Here is an 18,968-nt window from a genome sequence, read left to right on the forward strand (position 1 = left end):
CTTAAGACTGTTTTACGTACATACAGATACAGAGTTAAATATAAAAATAATTTATTTATAGTTTTGACTAATGTACATATAGATACAGAGTATTATATTTACATCTGTCCTAAATAATAATTTGTACTCGACAATAAACAAAACCATATACACGATTGTATGTACGTAATGTATACTTTATAGTATAAAATTTTAATTATAATTGTGTTGTAGGTTGCTTTTAGAATCTAGTTTGATCTTGTGAGTTGAGGTTGTGCTGTGTGCTATTAATACCCACATACAATAACCTGCTTCCCACTTATTATTATTTTCACATACACCCATTTATATCCCTCTCTTCCCTTTGAACAATTCTTGCCTAGTTGTATATCCAGCCCACAGAGACTACAAATTCAAGGTTATTTTTTATATTTTATACTCCCCCGACTACAAATGATTGGGACGGAGGGAGTATGTCTTTTAACGTATCTATAGTATATATACTATGATAATCCTCCTTTCTTCTTTATCTCTCTCTATTGTCTAATGGGGTTGAGCTATGTATCAGGGGAGACGCAAATAATGGCGGATTACAATGCTGGACAAGACTATATGGCCTCCCAAGACATAAATGAGGTAATAAACCAAACTCGATTTTAACTCGTATTAATGTTATTGATTTAAATGTAGGGAGTAACTTATAGACGATTATAAGACTTACTCCTATTATTTGAAAAATCGTAATTGTAAATTGGATTATAATCATATAATTTTGACGCGTAAATAATAAAAATGATACGGAGTATTAGAATATTGTATCGATAAATCTTTGTTAGCATGAAATTTGCCAATTTGGTGTTTGTAGGTAGATAGTTGAAATACAGGACAACAATTACCAAACATATTTTAAGATTTATTTGGTAGTCATTTGGTCGTCCAAACTTGTTTTTACATTTGATACTTCTATTTTTGAATAAATTCCATATGTACGTTTGTTTAATACGGAGTATATATCTAAGAAATCAAACATTTGTGAAATGTTGATGACAATCATTGATCAACATACAATTGAAAATTTGAAAAAATCAACTTTTATGTTGTAATTATCTTATAAGATGAACATAACATTTTACGTACATTATTATAATGGAATGAGATAGATACATATACACTTGAAAAATCTAAAAAATTGGTCATATATTCTCACTTTTGAAGAAGAAAAGGTCAAAAAAAACTATGTAGATTGTTCTAATGATAAGATTGAGTATAGACAATAGATTGCGTTTTCAAATTCTTTTTCTCCTTTGTACGGTCATTTGCGACTTCTCCTACTGAACAATGAACAATAGGTCATGGGCTCGAGTCCCCTTCTCCTATATATTGTGCTTGCCTTGCACCTTATCTGGAGAAAAAGGATTGTACATCAGATGTACTACATCATACTTAATGATTTTTTTCGAGTACTATAGAGTTTATAAATTACATTTTAGTTTTATGATGTCAAAAATCAAATTTTTTTGAACTTATATGTAATTTTTTTTAGTTATAATGTAACTTTTTGAGATTAAAATTTAAGTAAATAAACTCAAAAACTTTAAAATAAAACTCAAAAATTTTAGATTAAAACTCAAAAACTTTATCTTAATACTCAAAAACTATACCATCTGATGTACTACATCAGATGTATAATCCACTTACTGCCTTATCTGTCACCCAAAGGAAAACACAACGGAAGGAAATAAGAAAAAAAATATTACGGTATACATATTCATGTATTAAGTCGTGTTGAAACATAATTTAATGCATGGCAATCTGAAATATAAAATTCTCATTTATTATATTTTGCCGAAGAGAATTGTTTTATTTAAAATAAGATATTATATTTGTGATTCAAATGGTGAAATTCAATATCGATCGTATCGAAAGAAATAATATATACTCCGTATAGATACAATATAATGTACAAATATATTTGAAAATTAAAGTCAAATGAATTTTCCATAAACTTTTGCATGAAACAACTTTAACCTTTTTATTTTAAATTTAATACATACTCCGTACATAATAGAGTGTACCCACTACTCATGCAATATAATTCAATAATAATACAAAAAAATTCATGAAATCCACTATTGATTGAGAAATGAACATGCATCACGTTTGATTACTGTATCGATCTAGTGCAATGTCTCCATCCTTTTAATTATTTTTGCTTTAATTAGTACGAGTTTTCATCATTTTGTTTTTTTTTCTATTTTGTTTGTTTCAACGTGATATTCCTACCTCATACAAGCCATACTCCTAATCTAGTTCCGATATTTTTGTAAAATGGCAAAATACGAAGATTCATAGCATTTGTTAAATAATGTTGGTATGTTACTTACTCCTACTTTCTTTGGAGTATACTCTATTACAAAACATGCAACATCATAACAAAAAGAGCATATGAAAAATAAAAGAGTTCATCCATAATAAATGTCACATGTGATAGATGCCTAATATACGGTATACTCTGTAAAAATTAAGGAGTTACTCTATCTATTGTCAAATGAAATAAAGGTTAGTCCTTATCTAAGGAAAACACATGAATGACATGATACTTATTAGTATCTTTTACATATTATGTTGAGATTTAAAAATAAGATTGTTATGAGATGAACTGAATGACGAAATATATTTTAGGATGAAGGAAGCTAAGTAATAAAAATTTGTTTCATTTATTATATGATCTTACATATATATTGCTTTGACTTGAAATGGTGTTTATATCATTATTTGATTTTAATATAAGAAGTGCAATTAGTGTCCCATTCATCAATCATCATAGAATTCTTCATGAGATCTTTCTCCAATTATTTATTTCAATTGATCCTACAAAATACCAAAATGCTTTAATCCATTGTTTTTTTTGGTGTGGATTATAAGTATATCTTTTACCGACTGTCGGGACAATCTCCTTTGAAATACTGAAGACAACTTAATGAGTATTACAATACCTCTTCCAAGTTGCGCACCAAAAAAAAAATACCTCTTCCAAGTTTAATTTTCACATTCGAGTCAGAAATCAAAACTTTAATCACTTTATTAAGAGACGAAAATTCTAACCACTCAAATCAACCAATTATACTTGCTTCAAATCCAATAAAACGTCAACAACAACATCATAATCATAATCATAACAAAGTGTAAGATAGTCATTGTTGGATTAGTAATTTGGTATATTATTTTGTGTAAGTTGGTTGTAAAAGTGGACCAAAATGAAAAGAATCACATGTAGAACGGTCCACATAATTTAAACAAAACGTAATATTAATGTAGATGGTGGCAATGATAATGATAGATAATACAATATCAATATCCCAAGCAAGCAATATATCCGTGCTAAAGGAGTGTATGTTAGTATGTACTATCCTCTACTTAAATAACCTCATTATTTATGATATGTGCTTCATAAGTTGGTGATAAATAGTTTTTTTAGCTTTTACATTCTTCCTAACTGTCGGCAATCTCTTTAGCATTAAATCTTGGAGCCGAATTTATGGACTTTCTAAGATAAAGTTGTAAGAATTCGATACGTACTCTTTTAAGACGGGTATTTATCTTAATATTAAAATATGGTAACTAATATTATATATTTGAAGTTGATTTACATTGAAATAAAGTTGGTATTATTTAGTGGCGTTATTTCATTTTTCAAATTAGCCGAATCCAAATAATTATCGACTATATGTATTTGAATTGCAGGTTTCATCCCCGGGAAAGAGATATGGAGGACTTGCTCCTAAAAAGAAGCCTCTGATATCAAAGGTGAATATTATTTATACCCGGAGAAGGACACATGTTTATCACTAGATTTATAGCGGATAAAGCTTATGTACTTATTTTTTTTACTATATGCGTTTAGAATTAACGACTTATAGACGTATATAAAAGAATGAGACACTAGATTAATTCGATTTTTTTATAAACAATTTCGTTGTAATAATAATAACGTTAATAATATTGAAAATGGGAAGCAGGATCATGAGAGAGCATTCTTTGATTCAGCAGATTGGGCTCTTTGCAAGGTACGTACATTCCTTTTCAAATTGCATTTTGAAAGATGATTACATATTACTCTTATTACATTTGTTTATAAATATTTATAATAATTTTGATTATTTATAACGTACAGCAAGGAGCAACAAACCAAAAGTCAACTGTTGCTATGGAGTCTCTACGTCCAAAATTGCAGGTACACACTTAATTTCACCTACGTTCACAAATTGCCATGCAAAACCAGGAAAATATGGACTTATATACGCCTCGATCGATTTTAAACATTTCATTTAAGCTCGCTAAAGCTATTACTAGGATATTAAATCATTGATTAAATCGTAACTATAATCATAAACGAAACTGTTGTACATATTTATGTAAGACGATTATTTTTGACAAATATGTCATTATATATGGCAGAGAACACCTCATCAACAACTACCTCCTCGAAGGCCAACATGCGTATCTGGAAGAGATAATAACTATGTGAGTCTTTCTTATATATCTTGGTTAACCTAATTTCACTAATGTACAATGCAATAGCACAAAAAATTGTAAATTGTTTTGGTATTAAGGGAGTCACGAGGACGATTTTGAAATTGACGTCGATCTCATTGTATTGCAGATAAATTAATTCATCAAAGCATGCAAGATGATTCGGGGAAAACTTGTAGACTTGAAGGCTATAAATAATCAACAAGTTTGTAGAGTTATTTTTGGTTGAATATTGATGTAAAAGCCATTTGAGAACGTTACCATGTCTCATTGTAATCATGAAATCTGTTTATAAATGTAAAAATTAAAAAATTATGCATCTAATTCGCCACCGTAATTTGCTGCTGTAGATATCATATCTGTCGATATTGTTATTTATAGAAAACTCGTCAAATACCCGATGATGATAGGAAGACATGTATTCATCCGTCGACATTGACATTATTTGGCGCGAGCTCGTTTTAAGATGTAGAATGGACGTCGTCGATTAATTTTGTTAATTTTAAAAAAACTTGGACCGGGGACAAAAGATCAAAACCTAAAAAAAACGTGGATTGAGGACTGGACCTAAAAAAATTCGGTCCAGACCAAATGATCCGGTCCATTTATCCGGTCCGGAGCTAAAGTTGCTCAGCCTTGGCTAAAGTTCATATTGAGCCCGACTCAAATCCGACCCATTATAGTAACCCCACCAGTCCCTCAAGCAAGATCGGGCCAACATAAACATCACATAACACGAGTCACACAAACAACATCAGTCTCTTCTAAGTTCTACCGAGCTCATTAGTCATTACTGTGTGTTGTTCTCCCTAATCGTTGGAAATGCAATGAGACATGAGAAATTTCTCAAGCTTAGCTTCTAGGGCTCATCCCTCTATTCAAAATCTCTCCCAAAATCTAACTAATCAATCAAAAAAACACACTTTTGAACAAAACAATTCAATTACTTCCAACCAAATTCAACCTAACAAGGTAATTAATCAAGGTAAGTCATCCTCAAATTCTCAAATTAACAATTTTAATAATTTCAATTCCACCTCTAATTTAATTTCCAAGCACAAATTAGTTCAGAAATCAATTGATAAAAACACACTTAATCAAATTTTATTGAGAAAAGATTGGTATTTGTTGCTAAACCATGAATTGAAAGCTGGGAGAGTGATTCTGAACCCACAATCTGTAGTTAGTATTTTGCAAAACCTAGAAAACCCAATTCATATTGTTAGATTTTATATCTGGGTTTTGAATATCAATCCATTATTTGAGAAGAATCAGCAGATTAAGGGTGTTTTTGGTAATGCCTTGTATCGAAAAGGTCCGGTCTTGTTGAATGCTGAATTAGTTCAGGATGTTAATAATGCCGGGTTTCGGGTTACTGAGGATTTTCTGTGTGTTTTGATTGGTAGTTGGGGTAGATTAGGGTTAGCAAAGTATTGTGTTGAGATATTTGGGCAAATTTCACTTTTGGAGATTAGTCCTAGTACTAGGTTGTATAATGCTGTTATTGATGCTTTGATTAAGTCGAATTCGCTCAATTTAGCGTATTTGAAGTTCCAGCAGATGTCTGCTGATTGTTGTAGACCAGATAGGTTCACTTATAATATACTTATTCATGGGGTTTGTAAGTCTGGAGTGGTTGATGAAGCGCTTCGTCTTGTTAAGATGATGGAGAGAGCCGGTTATGCGCCTAATGTGTTTACATATACGATTCTAGTTGATGGTTATTGTAATGCCAATAGGGTAGATGACGCGTTTAGGCTTTTGGAGACAATGAGAGCTAGGAAAGTTAATCCTAGTGACGCTACGTATAGGTCATTGGTGCATGGTGTGTTTCGCTGCATGAAGCCGGATAAGGCGTTTGAAGTGTTATCCGGGTTTGTTGAGAAGGAATCAGTTTTGCCAAAAGTAACTTGTGATACAGTGTTGTATTGCCTTTCAAATAAATCTATGGCCATGGAGGCAGCTTCGTTTTTGAGATATTGTAGGAAGAGAGGCTATCTTCCTGATAGTCCCCTGTTTAACATAATAGTGACTTGTTTATTAAATAAAGTGGATGTTGAGACCACTTGTGAAACAGTCGATAGCTTTCTTCAGTCAGGTTTGAGTCTTTCTTTGGATGCTTATCTTACGCTAATTGAAACTCTATTCAGAGGTGGATATGCTGAAGAAGGTAGTCGATACTTGACTCAGATGTTTCAGGCTGGACTGGTGTCAAATGTATTCTCGTATAATATGGTGATTGATTGCCTGTTGACGGCTAAGATGACCCAAGAGGCATTAGATATGTATGTGCGGATGCAAAAAAGAGGCATCTCGCCAAACCTTGCCACTTTTAATACATTAATTGACGGACATTTTAAAGCTGCTCAAACAGAAAGGGCTCGTGAACTATTATTAATGCTCTTACAGCATGGTTTTAGGCCAGATATTTTTACTTTCAGTTCAGTAATTGATGGGCTCTGTCGAGCAAACAAGATTGACGATGCATTTGATTGTTTTGCTGAAATGAGGGAATGGGGTGTTAACCCTAATACTGTCACTTACAACATTTTGATCCGCTATTTGTCCGTTATTGGGGACGTTGGTAGGTCTATGGTGCTATATAGGAAGATGCAAGCTGATGGAATCAGTCCAGATAAATACTCATTCAATGCTCTGATTCATAACTTTTGTAGAGGAAATAAGACTGAAAAAGCACTCAACCTTTTCCATTCCATGATTGCATTAGGACTGGCTCCAGACAATACCACGTATGGAGCTCTTATAAAATCACTGTGTGATATCGGGAAAATTGAAAACGCGAAGGAGATTTTGTTTTCAATGGAAGCTAATGGGCACTGTCCAGATTCAAGCACATGTGATGTATTTGTCAGTATGCTTCTTAAATTGGGTAAGTTAAAAGAAGCCCAGGATATTGCAAAAAAATACAAAAAGCAAGGTATAGTTTTGAAGTCTGTCTCGCTTTAATAAGGGCTGATGTGACACGCTGTTCCGGCGTCTTACCTTTTACAAATACCCAGCTGCAAAGTACGCTACTCAATGTTCCTCATTCGTTGATGAATTGGTTGCTATTGAGGACTTGAGGTATTGGGCTAAACACATCTATCTTTTGCTCTGCTTATTTGTTTTCAGGAGAACAATTGGTTCATTGATTCGACCACTTAATTAAAATATTGAGGTTTAATCGTACATGCTGATCCCAATCTACACCTAGAAGGTAGGAATGTTGGATCATGCAGTTGACACGGCTTGTGTTCAGAAAGTCTCTATTATCTAGTTGGCTTTGCCAACATTCTACTTTCTATTTTTGTGTATTCACCTGCGATATGCCGATATGTACTCGTGTATCTCCTAGTAATTGAGTCTTGTACCATCAGATTTCCTTATATCTGGAAAATGTTGTAGTGTTGCTTCTATCCCATGATTTCACTAGGATGCCATAGTTTGCATAATTTCTCATTCTCTAACAATTCATCTCTAGGCCGGGGCTGTTTTTCTAGGTTATGTTTATTCTTTTTGCTATTGGTGATTATAAATAGTCTGTCTCAAGGTTAAGGTCAATTACAAAAGCCCGCCCTTAACCTGCGTAGGAGCCTAGGAGGGAGCCTCTTTAGTTTCATGGATAAATTATGCTTAATTCTTGGCTAAGTTATGGTACGATGTAGTCAGTTAGAGTTGTTTTGCTTGTTTTTTCAGGAGACTACAGTATGTTGATGAGTGCTACTAAGGTCCTTGCCTCAAGGAGACAAATCTCGTCCTCGACTGCCTAGATGGGGTTAGAGACTGATTTCTCTTCGACAAGCAGGCTATGACTCAGAACATCAGGACACCAATAGGCATGGTGATCTTACAGGTAAACTACTTTAGCTTTTCAAGCAGCTGTAATCTTCAAGATTGTTCCTTCTGTTAGTAAATTTGGTTTTGCCTACACTTGGTTTTGATCAAGCAAAGTGACTTGCTAAGCTGGCTGCACTTTATTATTTGGGTGAAGTCGTCCTTTGATGCAATTCTCGATGCAATATTCATCATGGGTCATTCGAAAGTTGAAACCAACCAACCGGGGTAAAGTTGCGTACATTTGAGATCCTATCCACCCCATTTGCAGGAGTCCTCGAGGTGCTAGGATGATGTTTGGTTCAAATGCAAGTTTCATGAAGCTACCTTTAATGTAAATCCGTCCGTGCCCGAGGGCTCCTTCAAGGGATTGGAAGTAGTGGGAGTGAGTTTAGTGATAACAATACTATGACTTATGAGTGTATGACAATTTTTAGTTTTGTAAATCCGTGATCAGTTTATGACCGATGTTTACTTTACAAACATTACTCCATTGTTTCAAGAAATAATGCCTTTAATCTCGTCAAAGAGCTTTTTTGTTTTATTGCTTCGTGTTCACTTCTTGAAGAATCGTAAATCATTCGCTCCATTGGAAATGAAAAATATACACTGCTACACACACCCCTGAGAATGTCGGGTATATATTTGCTCTCCGCTTTTCTGAAGGAGCCGACTTATACACGTTTTTGCCTGAAACTCGCATTGCAGGGATCTAAAATCAGCAGCGACGCTCAGTACAGATGCAATGCGAGTTTCAGTAATTATGGTAGTATATGGCTGACTACTAGGGCCTTGTATGATAGAAATAAAATATATTATATTCTCAATTATTGAACATTTAGTTCCAAATTGTCAAATCTTAAGAGTAGTTGTATTATCACCTCATGAATAAGATAAGAGAGTTGCTGTAAGCCTGTAATGCACATGACAGAACATGAAACTCCCTCTTTCGGATCTTGGCAGGTTAATTCTACTTATATAAACAAGCTTTTATACTTCTGTTGACTTCCATTAGGTTAAACATATAATTAATCTAATGCTTATTTACATGTTTTTAGGACAAATAAACTTATTGGTGACGGAATATGGAGAATTTCTTATGTACACCGATGTACCTTGTTATCGTACACTCTAACAAATGAAAATAATAGAATTGGCAATACTAAAAGTGATATAAAAAAAAAAACATTTTCATTAATTAGAGTGTACTATGACATGTTACACCCGGGTATCGGGGTATACATAAGAATTTTACTTATTCTATTACGAGTAGTTTTTTTTGGTACCATATAATTTTCATCCGAATGGAAGCCTATGCCTTGTTGCAAAACCATATATTTTCGAATTTCCCTTCTACTATTACCCGTTCGTCCCTGCTGAAATTTTTCGCCTGTTGAGTTCAAAACCTGGCTCCGCCGCTGACCATATAATTTTCATTCTAGGCCATGTTGCAAACCATGTTTAATCCAACTTGTTCCCTCCAAATACCAACCATAATTTAAACCAAACCTTGACAACAACCCAAAAAAGAGAAAAGAGTCAACATTCTTAGACTATACAACAATTATACTAAAAATGTCCATATTAACAAGCAAACCATTCTCTAAAACTCAATTAATCTCAACAACCTTCATCATCCTCTTCACTTTCATCTTCTTACTCAACATTCCATTGACTTCCAACCCTCTACTACCCTTGACTTCCCACCTATACTCTCTAGCCACCGCCACCACCACCACCACCACCACCACTACTCGAAACAACACATTCGCTTTCACTTACACAAATGAGACCAATTATGGACCTCCTAGTCCTTCTCCGAGGATTCATGTCGAAACCAAGTCAAATGTTTGTGATGTGTTTGATGGAAGTTGGGTGTATGATGACAATGGACCTATTTACAAACCCGGGTCATGCCCGTACGTTGGCGGGTCATTTAATTGTTACAAAAGTGGACGTCCGGATTTTGGTTACTTGAACTATAGATGGCAGCCTCATGCTTGTGATATTCCAAGGTTTGACTTTTCTATACTCTTAAGTTTGACCTCTTTGTGATAATACTTGAAACACTAGTGGTTCTCAATTATCACACATGTTTTGTAAGATGTTGTATCATGTTATCATAATTTACGATTTGGATATAGTCTGTTTAAGTTACGTTTCTTTTGTATCACTGTAAAACGACTTTACATAACACTTTTATACATGCAACGTCCTCATTTGCATGTAATTATATCGTCTTTTATATCGTCTTTATGTCAATTTTATAGGTTTGATGGGAAGAAAATGCTGGAAATGTTGAAAGGGAAGAAAATGGTGTTTGTGGGTGATTCACTAAATCGGAATATGTGGGAGTCATTGATTTGTTCATTGAGTAATTTCAATGTTACCGGGACGAGATTATTAATACGAGACGGATTTTCATTTGAAATCAAGGTAAATTCTCTACTCCATTTGTGGCCGGAGCCAAAATTCTTTGGTTTTGGATTCCGATGAAAAAAAATTAAAAAAAGTTTTGTGTAGGAATTTGAATGCAGCATAATAATGATCACAGCACCATTCATAGTAAAACATTGGAAAACTGTTGGACCAACAGCAGTTCAAACACCAATGGATAAGCTGCGGATCGACGAGATACACGATACTGTTGCCAAGTACTACAATGCTGATTTTCTCATCTTTAATACAGGACAATGGTGGAATCCTGCTAGAACTAAAAATGGGTATGTCGTATCACATCTGGCTTAACCAGAGGTTTTGGGTTCAAACCCGAAGAATTTTATATTATTAATACTTCGATTTGCAGGGAGAATTTCTTCCAAGAAGGTGATGATTTTGTTCATAAGAAAATGGATGTGGAAGAAGCATATACAAAAGCTATGAACACATGGGGAGAGTGGATTGATAATGCTGTTAACAAGAATAAAACCAAAGTCTTCTTTGTCGGATTAACAGCCGTTCATTACAAGTAAGACGTCTCAATCATTCGTTTATCTTTAAACAATCGTTTGTTCACTGGGGGACGGTAGTGGCAGAGCCAGGATTTTAAGTCAGCGGGGTGAAAATTTTCAACGGGGGCAAAAGGGTAATATTATAAAAAAATCGAAAATTTTAACTAAAAATTTCGAAATTTTCAAACGCCAGCGGGAGCGAGCGCGCCCCTACTGCGGGGTATATACTTGAAATTCAAGCATATTGAATGAAATGACTTTTTTTTTTAAAATAAAATGCAATAATCTTAGACACTAACATGATCTTACTGTAAAACCGTCTTTAACCAAATTCTGATATAACTCAGAAATCGGATGATCTTGTGTAAGGCTAATGTGAATCTTTAATTTTCGTGTTTATGTTGTTTTGAGCAGAGGAGGAGAATGGTTTTCAAATGGGACTTGTGACAAAGAAAAAGAACCAATAAAAGATGCAGAATCGATAAAGGGTCAGGTATTAGAACCGTTTCATCCATGGGTCAAGAACATTCCTGAATTAGCGATGTCTAAGATGAAGACACCAGTGATTTACCTCAACATCAGCCGGTTGACCGACTACAGAAAAGACGGGCATCCTTCAAGATATCGGAGACCCGGGTCAAAATGGCATCCGGGTGTATCCCAAGACTGTATGCATTGGTGTCTTCCTGGAGTTCCAGACTCTTGGAATCAACTTCTTTATGCTACTTTGTTATCTTCTTCTAAAGGATCCGTCGTCTGAATTAGATTAATTTTTTCATCATTTGGGATCAGTTTTAGAAATGTAGCGGACCGTAAATTACAAAATTTATGACGATTAACCTCGTCGAGTCTAAAGGACATTCTTCCCAAAACTAATTCGCCAAAAGACTGCAAAAACCGTCAGTTTCATGTTCTGTATGCCTTGATCCTTGTATAATTTGGGATCTACTGACATAAATAGCCGATTCAATCAACTGTAAAATAACTTCGTACGAGAAACATTAATCATTATACAATGAAAGATGACTGAGGACTTACATTCTACATGATTGCACAGATGACATATCCAACAGGCCAGTCCTCCTCCGTCATAGGCGCAGTGCGGAGTCTTTGAGGTGTTGAAATAATCTTGTTATAAAAATGTCATTGAAAAGAAGGTAACTTCGAGCGCGACAAATCAGCAACCAATTCAACAACCAAAGAATCTAATATCTGGCCTTCAATCTCCACACCAAGCATGAACTCATCAACTTCAAAATCCAACCATCTTCCATATTTACTGCTCATATCCTTGTCTACGAGCTCGTCCACATTACTATTTCCTAAGCTTCTCCATCCTTCAATTTCCTTGTATATCTCCTGAGCTACTCTTTCATTTCTTCTCAGATTCATCACCCCTTTCGTCCATGTTTTAAACCCGCATTCAACAAACAGCTGACACTTCAAATCTAAGCATTCACCAACACAATCGAATAGCACTCTCCTCTCTAACTTCAACTCATTGAACTTCATAGGTAGTCCCCCTCTTCGTTTTTCCATTTGGTCAAAGAGGCATGGGTTGAGTATCTCACGTGTTCGACCTGTCACATAATCCTTAAACATCAACTCCAGGTTGCAAAGTATGTTTTTTACATATTCTAGTTCCCATGTAGTTGCTTTCATTAAATCTTTTGCTGCAATAATTTGAAATGATGTGGATGAAGCTGAATCTGATGTTTCCATATCGTTTCCCACTGGACGGAACTTCTGTACAGCACTTGAACCAACGCCTTCCGTAGCTAAAACTGATGAGCATGGTTTCCTCTCTGAAAATAAAAGAAGCCATTATTTGGGAGTGTACAAATGTTTTCTATGTAATACTGTCGAAAATGTTTTCTACCTTCTGTACAGCAACTTGTTAAACTCTCCGAAGAATAACAACTTTCTGTCAACGTCGAAGATTCAAGAATGGAATCTGGACTGGGAAGCTGACAATTCCATTGTTTACTTTCAGTGTTGTTACAATAATCCTCCACTGCTTCTCCTGCCTGAACATGAAAGGTGATCAAGTCAAACATGTGGGAATTCAACAGAAAAGACAATACATAATTCGATAAAGATCAGTGTAAACTGTGGAGATTGTATACCTGAAAGTTAAATATCCGTCTGATCGATTGAGATTCAAGCTCATGTTGAGCTGCTTTTTCTCGGGCCTTACCAATAACACTCTCTACACTGCCAGGTGAAAACACGGCCCGATGAGCTGATTCTACACTCGTATCTGACTTTACAAAGCTGTGGGGACTCCCTAGATTAGAAGCAAGTTCTTTCAGCTTCTGCTCAAGTAAAACACTCAAAGCATCACCCCGGATCCCATTAAAACCGGGGGAAGATAATCTTGTGATATCTGAGTTCATCAAGGTTTTACTCCTGTCATCATTGAAAAGATCACTCCTTTTTTCAGTCAACTGTCTCAAAGGCTCAGCAACATGCAGAGATCGGGTCATAGGAGCAGTGAATGTGAAAGAAACAACATCCATTCCTTTCCTTCGGCTTTCTTCTATCCAGGTGAAATGCTTCTCAGCACTCAGACTAGATTTATTAGGGTTATCATGTTTTCCGGCAAACACATTATCCGTCACCTGGTTCTTGTTCAAGTTCAGACTTCCATCAATAGATCTTTTCTTCCTGGGAACATTCCGGGATCCAGAATATGGAGTCCCTTTATCGCCATCCCTTGCGTGTAAGCTAGATTTCCTAGAACTTGTTCTAGGCGCCCCTTTGTCCCTAAAAGCATCCTCCGTAACAGACTTTTTCCCTATAGAACTGGCAGTCAAAGTTTTAGAGACGGGTTTATCTCTATTTGAAGGACAGTTTTGTTTCTGGTTATTTGTTCTCAGCACAGAAGAATTGTTTTGTGTCAAAGATTTCCTGTTGGAGCTTTTCGAGCTACTTGTTTGGTTCCTGAATGACTGAGTTGACTTAGCGTCATCCGGTTCTTCTGAAGCTAAACTTCTACTACTAGAAGTTAAACCTTCCCTCTTCTGTACATTGACCTTTGCCTGGATAGCAAGTGAAACTGACTTGCTTTTACCCTTCACACTTAAAGAACTATCATTAGCTTCAACTGTTCCATTCCAGCTCTTGTTCATAGGCTGTTCTCTGAGACACTTAGCCGCATTGGACTCAACTTGGCTATTAATGTTAGGCTGTTCTCTGAGACACTTAGCCGCATTGGACTCAACTTGGCTATTGATGTTAGGCTGTTCTCTGAGACACTTAGCCGCATTGGATTCGACTTGCCTATTGATGTTAGGCTGTTCTCTGAGACAATTAGCCGCATTGGAGTCAACTTGCCTATTAATGTTAGGTGGCTGTTCTCTGAGACACTTAGCCGCATTGGACTCGACTTGCCTATTGATGTTAGGCTGTTCTCTGAGACACCTAGCCGCATTGGACTCGACTTGCCTATTGATGTGCCCCGGTCTCTGAGATGCTTTTAGTTTCTCTCTCATTTCTCGAACTTTAAAGGGAACCGAGGATGTTCCTGGTGACGATATTTTTGCTCGGGGAGTAGCCTGAGGACCAGGCTCAATGATTTTAGCAGCAGCTTCCATAACATGAGCTGCATCTCGAGATGGAACAAACATAGATCTTTTAATGGGTGATAAAAGCTTATGATGCGTGATTGGGATCGTTTTAGCAGATTTTGGTGGCAGAATCTCACTCTGAAACTTCTCAATTGGTCTAATAGGCACCCTCGGAGGTCTAGCAGACTCCACCTTATCAAACTGGTGGCTTGAGTGCATGACTTGCTGGTCATGGTAAAAGTCGAGATTTCTCCCTCTATATGGAGCATCCTGAAGTGATTGAGTATCAGAAAACGAGTTAGGGTAGGAGTCCCCTATATTAGATGTTGGCATAGAATCCAGTCCCATGAGCCTGGCCACAACCCCGGGAGCCTTTGTTCCATATATATCATCATCTGTGAACGATGATGCATAACTATATTCACTTCCGCATCTGTAACTTAATCCCCCGCCAAATTCTTCGTCTTCTACCTGCAAGGTAACATTTGTTCCATTACAGTATTTGTTGATCGAGGAAGTCTCAAGATTCAGAAGGCGAATCAAAATCAAACTGCAACGCAAATAACATGTTTTTTTCATGTTGATCTAACTGGTTTTTTCAGGATACTTAACTACATGGTGAAGAAGGTCTCACCACATGCATCCGCGTAACTGGCAGATTCCCTTCGCATTTCTTCCCTTGTTTTGGTTGTTCTGTGCAACAATGGAAAAAAAAAAAAAAAAAAAAACTGAGTGTCTGCTGATCAAACCTAATGGAAAATTTCTGAGACAAACAGGAAATACAAAGCGCACCTGGTAAATCGGATTTGCTTGGAAACAGCTTTTTTCTAGACTTAGCATTCCAGTCAAACAGCTGCAAGAAGCCACCAACGTAACGCCCACTCTTTGGTCCACGCTTGTCACCACCCATGTTTGCTTCATACAAACTTCAATCTTGCGCCGGCATTTACAGATTGATGAGCAATCCGATGAACGCCAAATTTCAGTCAATTCAATATGGTGACACCCTGAATCTGTTCATAGTTAATAAATAAATTAGTAATATGCGGAGTATCATATAATGCAATTATGGAATAATGTGTACAAGGTAATTATAATCGATGATTTGCTGAGTCTGCCATGATTGAGTTCGATTTTTCTTAATACTTCCTGATCACATCATCACCAACTCTGGTAACTCAGTGGCATGGCGTGTTAAAGAAACCTTACCAACTATACTACCTGTACTCGACCATTAGACAAGACAAACCTTTGGATCCTAATTCACATCTGGTTCCCGCCCTTGGTTTAACTAAAATAGTTTCAACAGTATGATCAGCTAGGTTACTCTGACAGGCTGACTTCTCATATTATCTCGCGTGCCATGTCCAATACTCAATACTTGGACATGGGTACGAGTCGTATATAAGACACAATTTCACACTTCAGTATAAGCCAGATTTGAACAAGTTTTCACAAAAAATAGCTGAATCCGGCACTTATATACCTACTCATGTGAACTGTGTGTAACATAAACAATCAGAGGCTAGCTGCATTTGCAATTGATTTCAATACAACTTCAGTAAGCTTTATCTACATGTAGTATGATCAGCTTGGTTACATCTGACTTTGCCCAACACTCAATACTTGGACATGGGTACGACAATTCACACTTCAATATAAGATCAGTTTGAAGAAGTTTTCTCAAAAACCGGCACTTATGTACCTACTCGTGTCAGATACTTCTAACCGTGTGCAGCATAAACGATCAAAGGTGAGCTAGATTTGCAATTGATTTTAACACTATTTCAGTAACCCTATCTACATGTAAATTAGCTCTATGCTTAGGCCTTAGAGTAAGAATTACATTCGGCCTAATTATCGAACATGAAACTGCACACTATAATTCTGTGGAACTGGTTAACTACACTACACTGCCCTACTTATAAGGTTAAACAAGGAAATCCAACCAGCTAAAAATTCCAAGTTGATTAAGACAGTTACAGAACTTGAATCAAATCAGAAACACATTCTAACTCAGACCATGATACAGTTACAGAACTTGAATCAAATCAACTAACCAAATAATCAAGTAAAACTTGGGAAACAGTAAAAATTGAATCAATGCAACAATCAGAAAACACCATGTTTGGTGCTACAATTACAAAATCCTTAAATTTAATAAAACTACAGTAGAACTTACTAATCACATCACTAACCCCACAAACCAGCAAAACCATCTCCAAGCACAAACTAATCACTCAACAAAAACAGTGATTAAAGATAGAAACTTTCTTCGAAAATCGAACATTCCAATGCATAAAACACACAACATTACCAAAAACCCAGCATCAAAATGCGATTAAAGTTTCAATCTTTATTGAAAAATCTAACTCCAATGCATAAACACAGCATAAACCAAAAAACCATCATCAAAACCAATCAAAGTTTCAAACTTTATTGAAAAATCAAACATTCCAAAGCATAAAACACAAAATTACCAAAAAATTCATCATCAAAATGCAATTAAAGATTAAAACTTTATTTCAAAACAATGCATAAAACACAGAATTAGAGAAACCCCATCATTAAAATGCAATTAAAATCGCGAAATTCAAACAAAATCTCACCATAATAATTGGGAATTTGAAGAATTAATCCAACGTCTCAATCAGGTAGTTTTGTATGCTATAAATGCTGAAAAACATACAAAATTTCAATGGGGTAGCAGTATCACATAGTGAAGAATAGTTGCCTCAAGCAATAAATTTGAGAGAGATGATGCCCAGTTGTTCAAGCAAATGCCATCAAAATTGAGTGTAAGTGAGACTGTCAGAGTGTATATTGCATAGTTTTTCTGCATTTAATGAATAAATATAGGTGACCCATTTTATAATTTCAAACATATCAGATAAAATTTGAATATTTTGACTAAATAAACAAATAAATTTGTAACGTCTCTTTGATGAGATTGAGATTTCAAATTACAAAAACAAACAAGGGACAAAAAGGTCTACTTTTTCATACAACAAATAAAGGACTGATAAAGTTTCTTTTTATTTTTTATTTACAACATGGAATGATCGATATTTACGGGTAAATCTGAGAAGCGGGTCATTCAGATTGGATTTGTGTTGGATCTTTTTGAGTATTTTCAAATTATTTGGGGATAATGAATTAATGTTAGTTTGCAATAATAAGTATTGGAGTCGAGCCGTATACGGTCGGGTCATGTTACTCTATTGATGTGATCGTGTTACAATGATTGAATATTGTTTTCTTATGGAGCTTTCTTTCCTAGTGATAGGATTCTATTCATTCTATTATTTTAACATGACCTGATACTGAAATTAGCATGTGAAAGTTATTGTTTCCACGCTTTTGAGTTTCTACTGTTTAATGTGTCGCTTGAACGTGACAGATGAAGACCAAGTTAAATGCATTATTGGACCATTATCCGCCTTTCTCAATTCAAAGTTACGGTTAATTTTCTCTTTTATACAATGGTGTAATTTTGTTACTCTGATAGTCTGATTATACAAGTGTGTTAATGTGAAGGTAATTGTGTTACTCTAATGATACAAGTGTGATATTACACTTATACTAGGTAGTATCCCGCGCTTCGCGCGGCCTGTTTGAATATTTTATTAATATAATTGAAGAAAAATAATATGATTGATTTATGACATTTAATAATTATTTTTTAAAAATAGAAATAGATTAATCTTTTTTAAATCTTAAATTTTAGGTTTAACTTCAAAGTTCTAGATTAAAATACTTACAATTTTTATAAGTAATAGGTCATAGTTAGTTATGCATGTCAATGTTTTATAAATAACTATACAAAAATTATTTAAAAATAATAATTAAAAAAAGAAGTATCTTTTCTTTTTTTTCTCATGTATTTTATCAAGCAAATGTATCATTATTTTTGTAGTGAATATTCATACTGAAAGAATTAGATACTTGAAGTAAAATGCTTAGAAAAAGTAGTACGAAATTTCTGATATACAGAGTAATAACCAAAGAAGTAGGAGTCTTGAAAAAGAGAGAAAAAAATGCAATACAGTGTTAATAAGTACTCCTAATATATGCTTCATTGGTGGCATGATCATTAGTTTTA

The 18,968-nt window shown here is 35.1% G+C and overlaps 4 protein-coding genes across 9 annotated transcripts; 3 read left to right on the forward strand and 1 right to left on the reverse strand.

Annotated features, from left to right (window-relative positions):
* The first annotated feature begins 295 nt into the window (after window positions 1–295).
* LOC141606893 (uncharacterized) lies at window positions 296–4,846 on the forward strand. The gene is made up of 7 exons (XM_074426246.1): window positions 296–397; window positions 548–615; window positions 3,724–3,786; window positions 3,999–4,046; window positions 4,154–4,213; window positions 4,438–4,503; window positions 4,643–4,846. Exons 2-7 carry the CDS (start codon window positions 562–564, stop codon window positions 4,649–4,651), a joined length of 300 nt encoding a protein of 99 aa, XP_074282347.1. The 5' UTR covers window positions 296–397; window positions 548–561; the 3' UTR covers window positions 4,652–4,846.
* Window positions 4,847–5,252: 406 nt separating this feature from the next.
* On the forward strand, window positions 5,253–8,890 carry LOC141606895 (uncharacterized). Of its 5 annotated transcripts, none has more exons than XM_074426254.1 (3): window positions 5,253–7,856; window positions 8,127–8,365; window positions 8,464–8,890. In XM_074426254.1, exon 1 carries the CDS (start codon window positions 5,347–5,349, stop codon window positions 7,477–7,479), a length of 2,133 nt encoding a protein of 710 aa, XP_074282355.1. In that variant the 5' UTR covers window positions 5,253–5,346; the 3' UTR covers window positions 7,480–7,856; window positions 8,127–8,365; window positions 8,464–8,890. The 5 variants fall into 5 exon arrangements, with proteins under 5 accessions (XP_074282355.1, XP_074282351.1, XP_074282352.1 ...); XM_074426250.1 differs by having other exon boundaries at window positions 5,253–7,596; window positions 8,209–8,365; XM_074426251.1 differs by having other exon boundaries at window positions 5,253–7,596; window positions 8,209–8,365; window positions 8,504–8,890.
* A 945-nt stretch (window positions 8,891–9,835) lies between these two features.
* Window positions 9,836–12,065, forward strand: LOC141606896 (protein trichome birefringence-like 4). The gene is made up of 5 exons (XM_074426255.1): window positions 9,836–10,361; window positions 10,617–10,782; window positions 10,870–11,069; window positions 11,153–11,314; window positions 11,712–12,065. The coding sequence occupies exons 1-5, from the start codon at window positions 9,922–9,924 to the stop codon at window positions 12,055–12,057; spliced, it is 1,314 nt and encodes a 437-aa protein (XP_074282356.1). The 5' UTR covers window positions 9,836–9,921; the 3' UTR covers window positions 12,058–12,065.
* Window positions 12,066–12,136: 71 nt separating this feature from the next.
* On the reverse strand, window positions 12,137–17,882 carry LOC141606894 (uncharacterized). 2 transcript variants are annotated; one of them, XM_074426247.1, is made up of 6 exons: window positions 17,476–17,882; window positions 15,659–15,879; window positions 15,501–15,559; window positions 13,424–15,337; window positions 13,177–13,324; window positions 12,137–13,102 (listed from the first exon to the last, which is right to left on the reverse strand). In XM_074426247.1, the coding sequence occupies exons 2-6, from the start codon at window positions 15,774–15,776 to the stop codon at window positions 12,441–12,443; spliced, it is 2,901 nt and encodes a 966-aa protein (XP_074282348.1). In that variant the 5' UTR covers window positions 15,777–15,879; window positions 17,476–17,882; the 3' UTR covers window positions 12,137–12,440. The 2 variants fall into 2 exon arrangements, with proteins under 2 accessions (XP_074282348.1, XP_074282349.1); XM_074426248.1 differs by lacking the exon at window positions 17,476–17,882 and adding an exon at window positions 16,486–17,465 and having other exon boundaries at window positions 15,659–16,239.
* Window positions 17,883–18,968: the final 1,086 nt, after the last annotated feature.

This window comes from Silene latifolia, chromosome 10 (genome assembly GCF_048544455.1).
Source record: "Silene latifolia isolate original U9 population chromosome 10, ASM4854445v1, whole genome shotgun sequence".
Lineage (NCBI taxonomy): Eukaryota > Viridiplantae > Streptophyta > Magnoliopsida > Caryophyllales > Caryophyllaceae > Silene > Silene latifolia.

Bases quoted from the DNA above. Each gene is read 5' to 3' on its own strand.
- LOC141606893 (XM_074426246.1), top strand. From the start codon at position 562: ATGGCGGATTACAATGCTGGACAAGACTATATGGCCTCCCAAGACATA. The intron at 616-3,723 runs GTAATAAACCAA...TTTGAATTGCAG, and splicing joins CCTCCCAAGACATAAATGAG to GTTTCATCCCCGGGAAAGAG. The intron at 4,214-4,437 runs GTACACACTTAA...TATATATGGCAG, and splicing joins CTCTACGTCCAAAATTGCAG to AGAACACCTCATCAACAACT.
- LOC141606896 (XM_074426255.1), top strand. From the start codon at position 9,922: ATGTCCATATTAACAAGCAAACCATTCTCTAAAACTCAATTAATCTCA. The intron at 10,362-10,616 runs GTTTGACTTTTC...TCAATTTTATAG, and splicing joins CATGCTTGTGATATTCCAAG to GTTTGATGGGAAGAAAATGC. The intron at 10,783-10,869 runs GTAAATTCTCTA...AGTTTTGTGTAG, and splicing joins GATTTTCATTTGAAATCAAG to GAATTTGAATGCAGCATAAT.
- LOC141606895 (XM_074426254.1), top strand. From the start codon at position 5,347: ATGAGAAATTTCTCAAGCTTAGCTTCTAGGGCTCATCCCTCTATTCAA.
- LOC141606894 (XM_074426247.1), bottom strand. From the start codon at position 15,776: ATGGGTGGTGACAAGCGTGGACCAAAGAGTGGGCGTTACGTTGGTGGC. The intron at 15,338-15,500 runs GTGAGACCTTCT...GTTACCTTGCAG, and splicing joins CAGTTACGCGGATGCATGTG to GTAGAAGACGAAGAATTTGG. The intron at 13,325-13,423 runs GTATACAATCTC...TTTCATGTTCAG, and splicing joins GACGGATATTTAACTTTCAG to GCAGGAGAAGCAGTGGAGGA.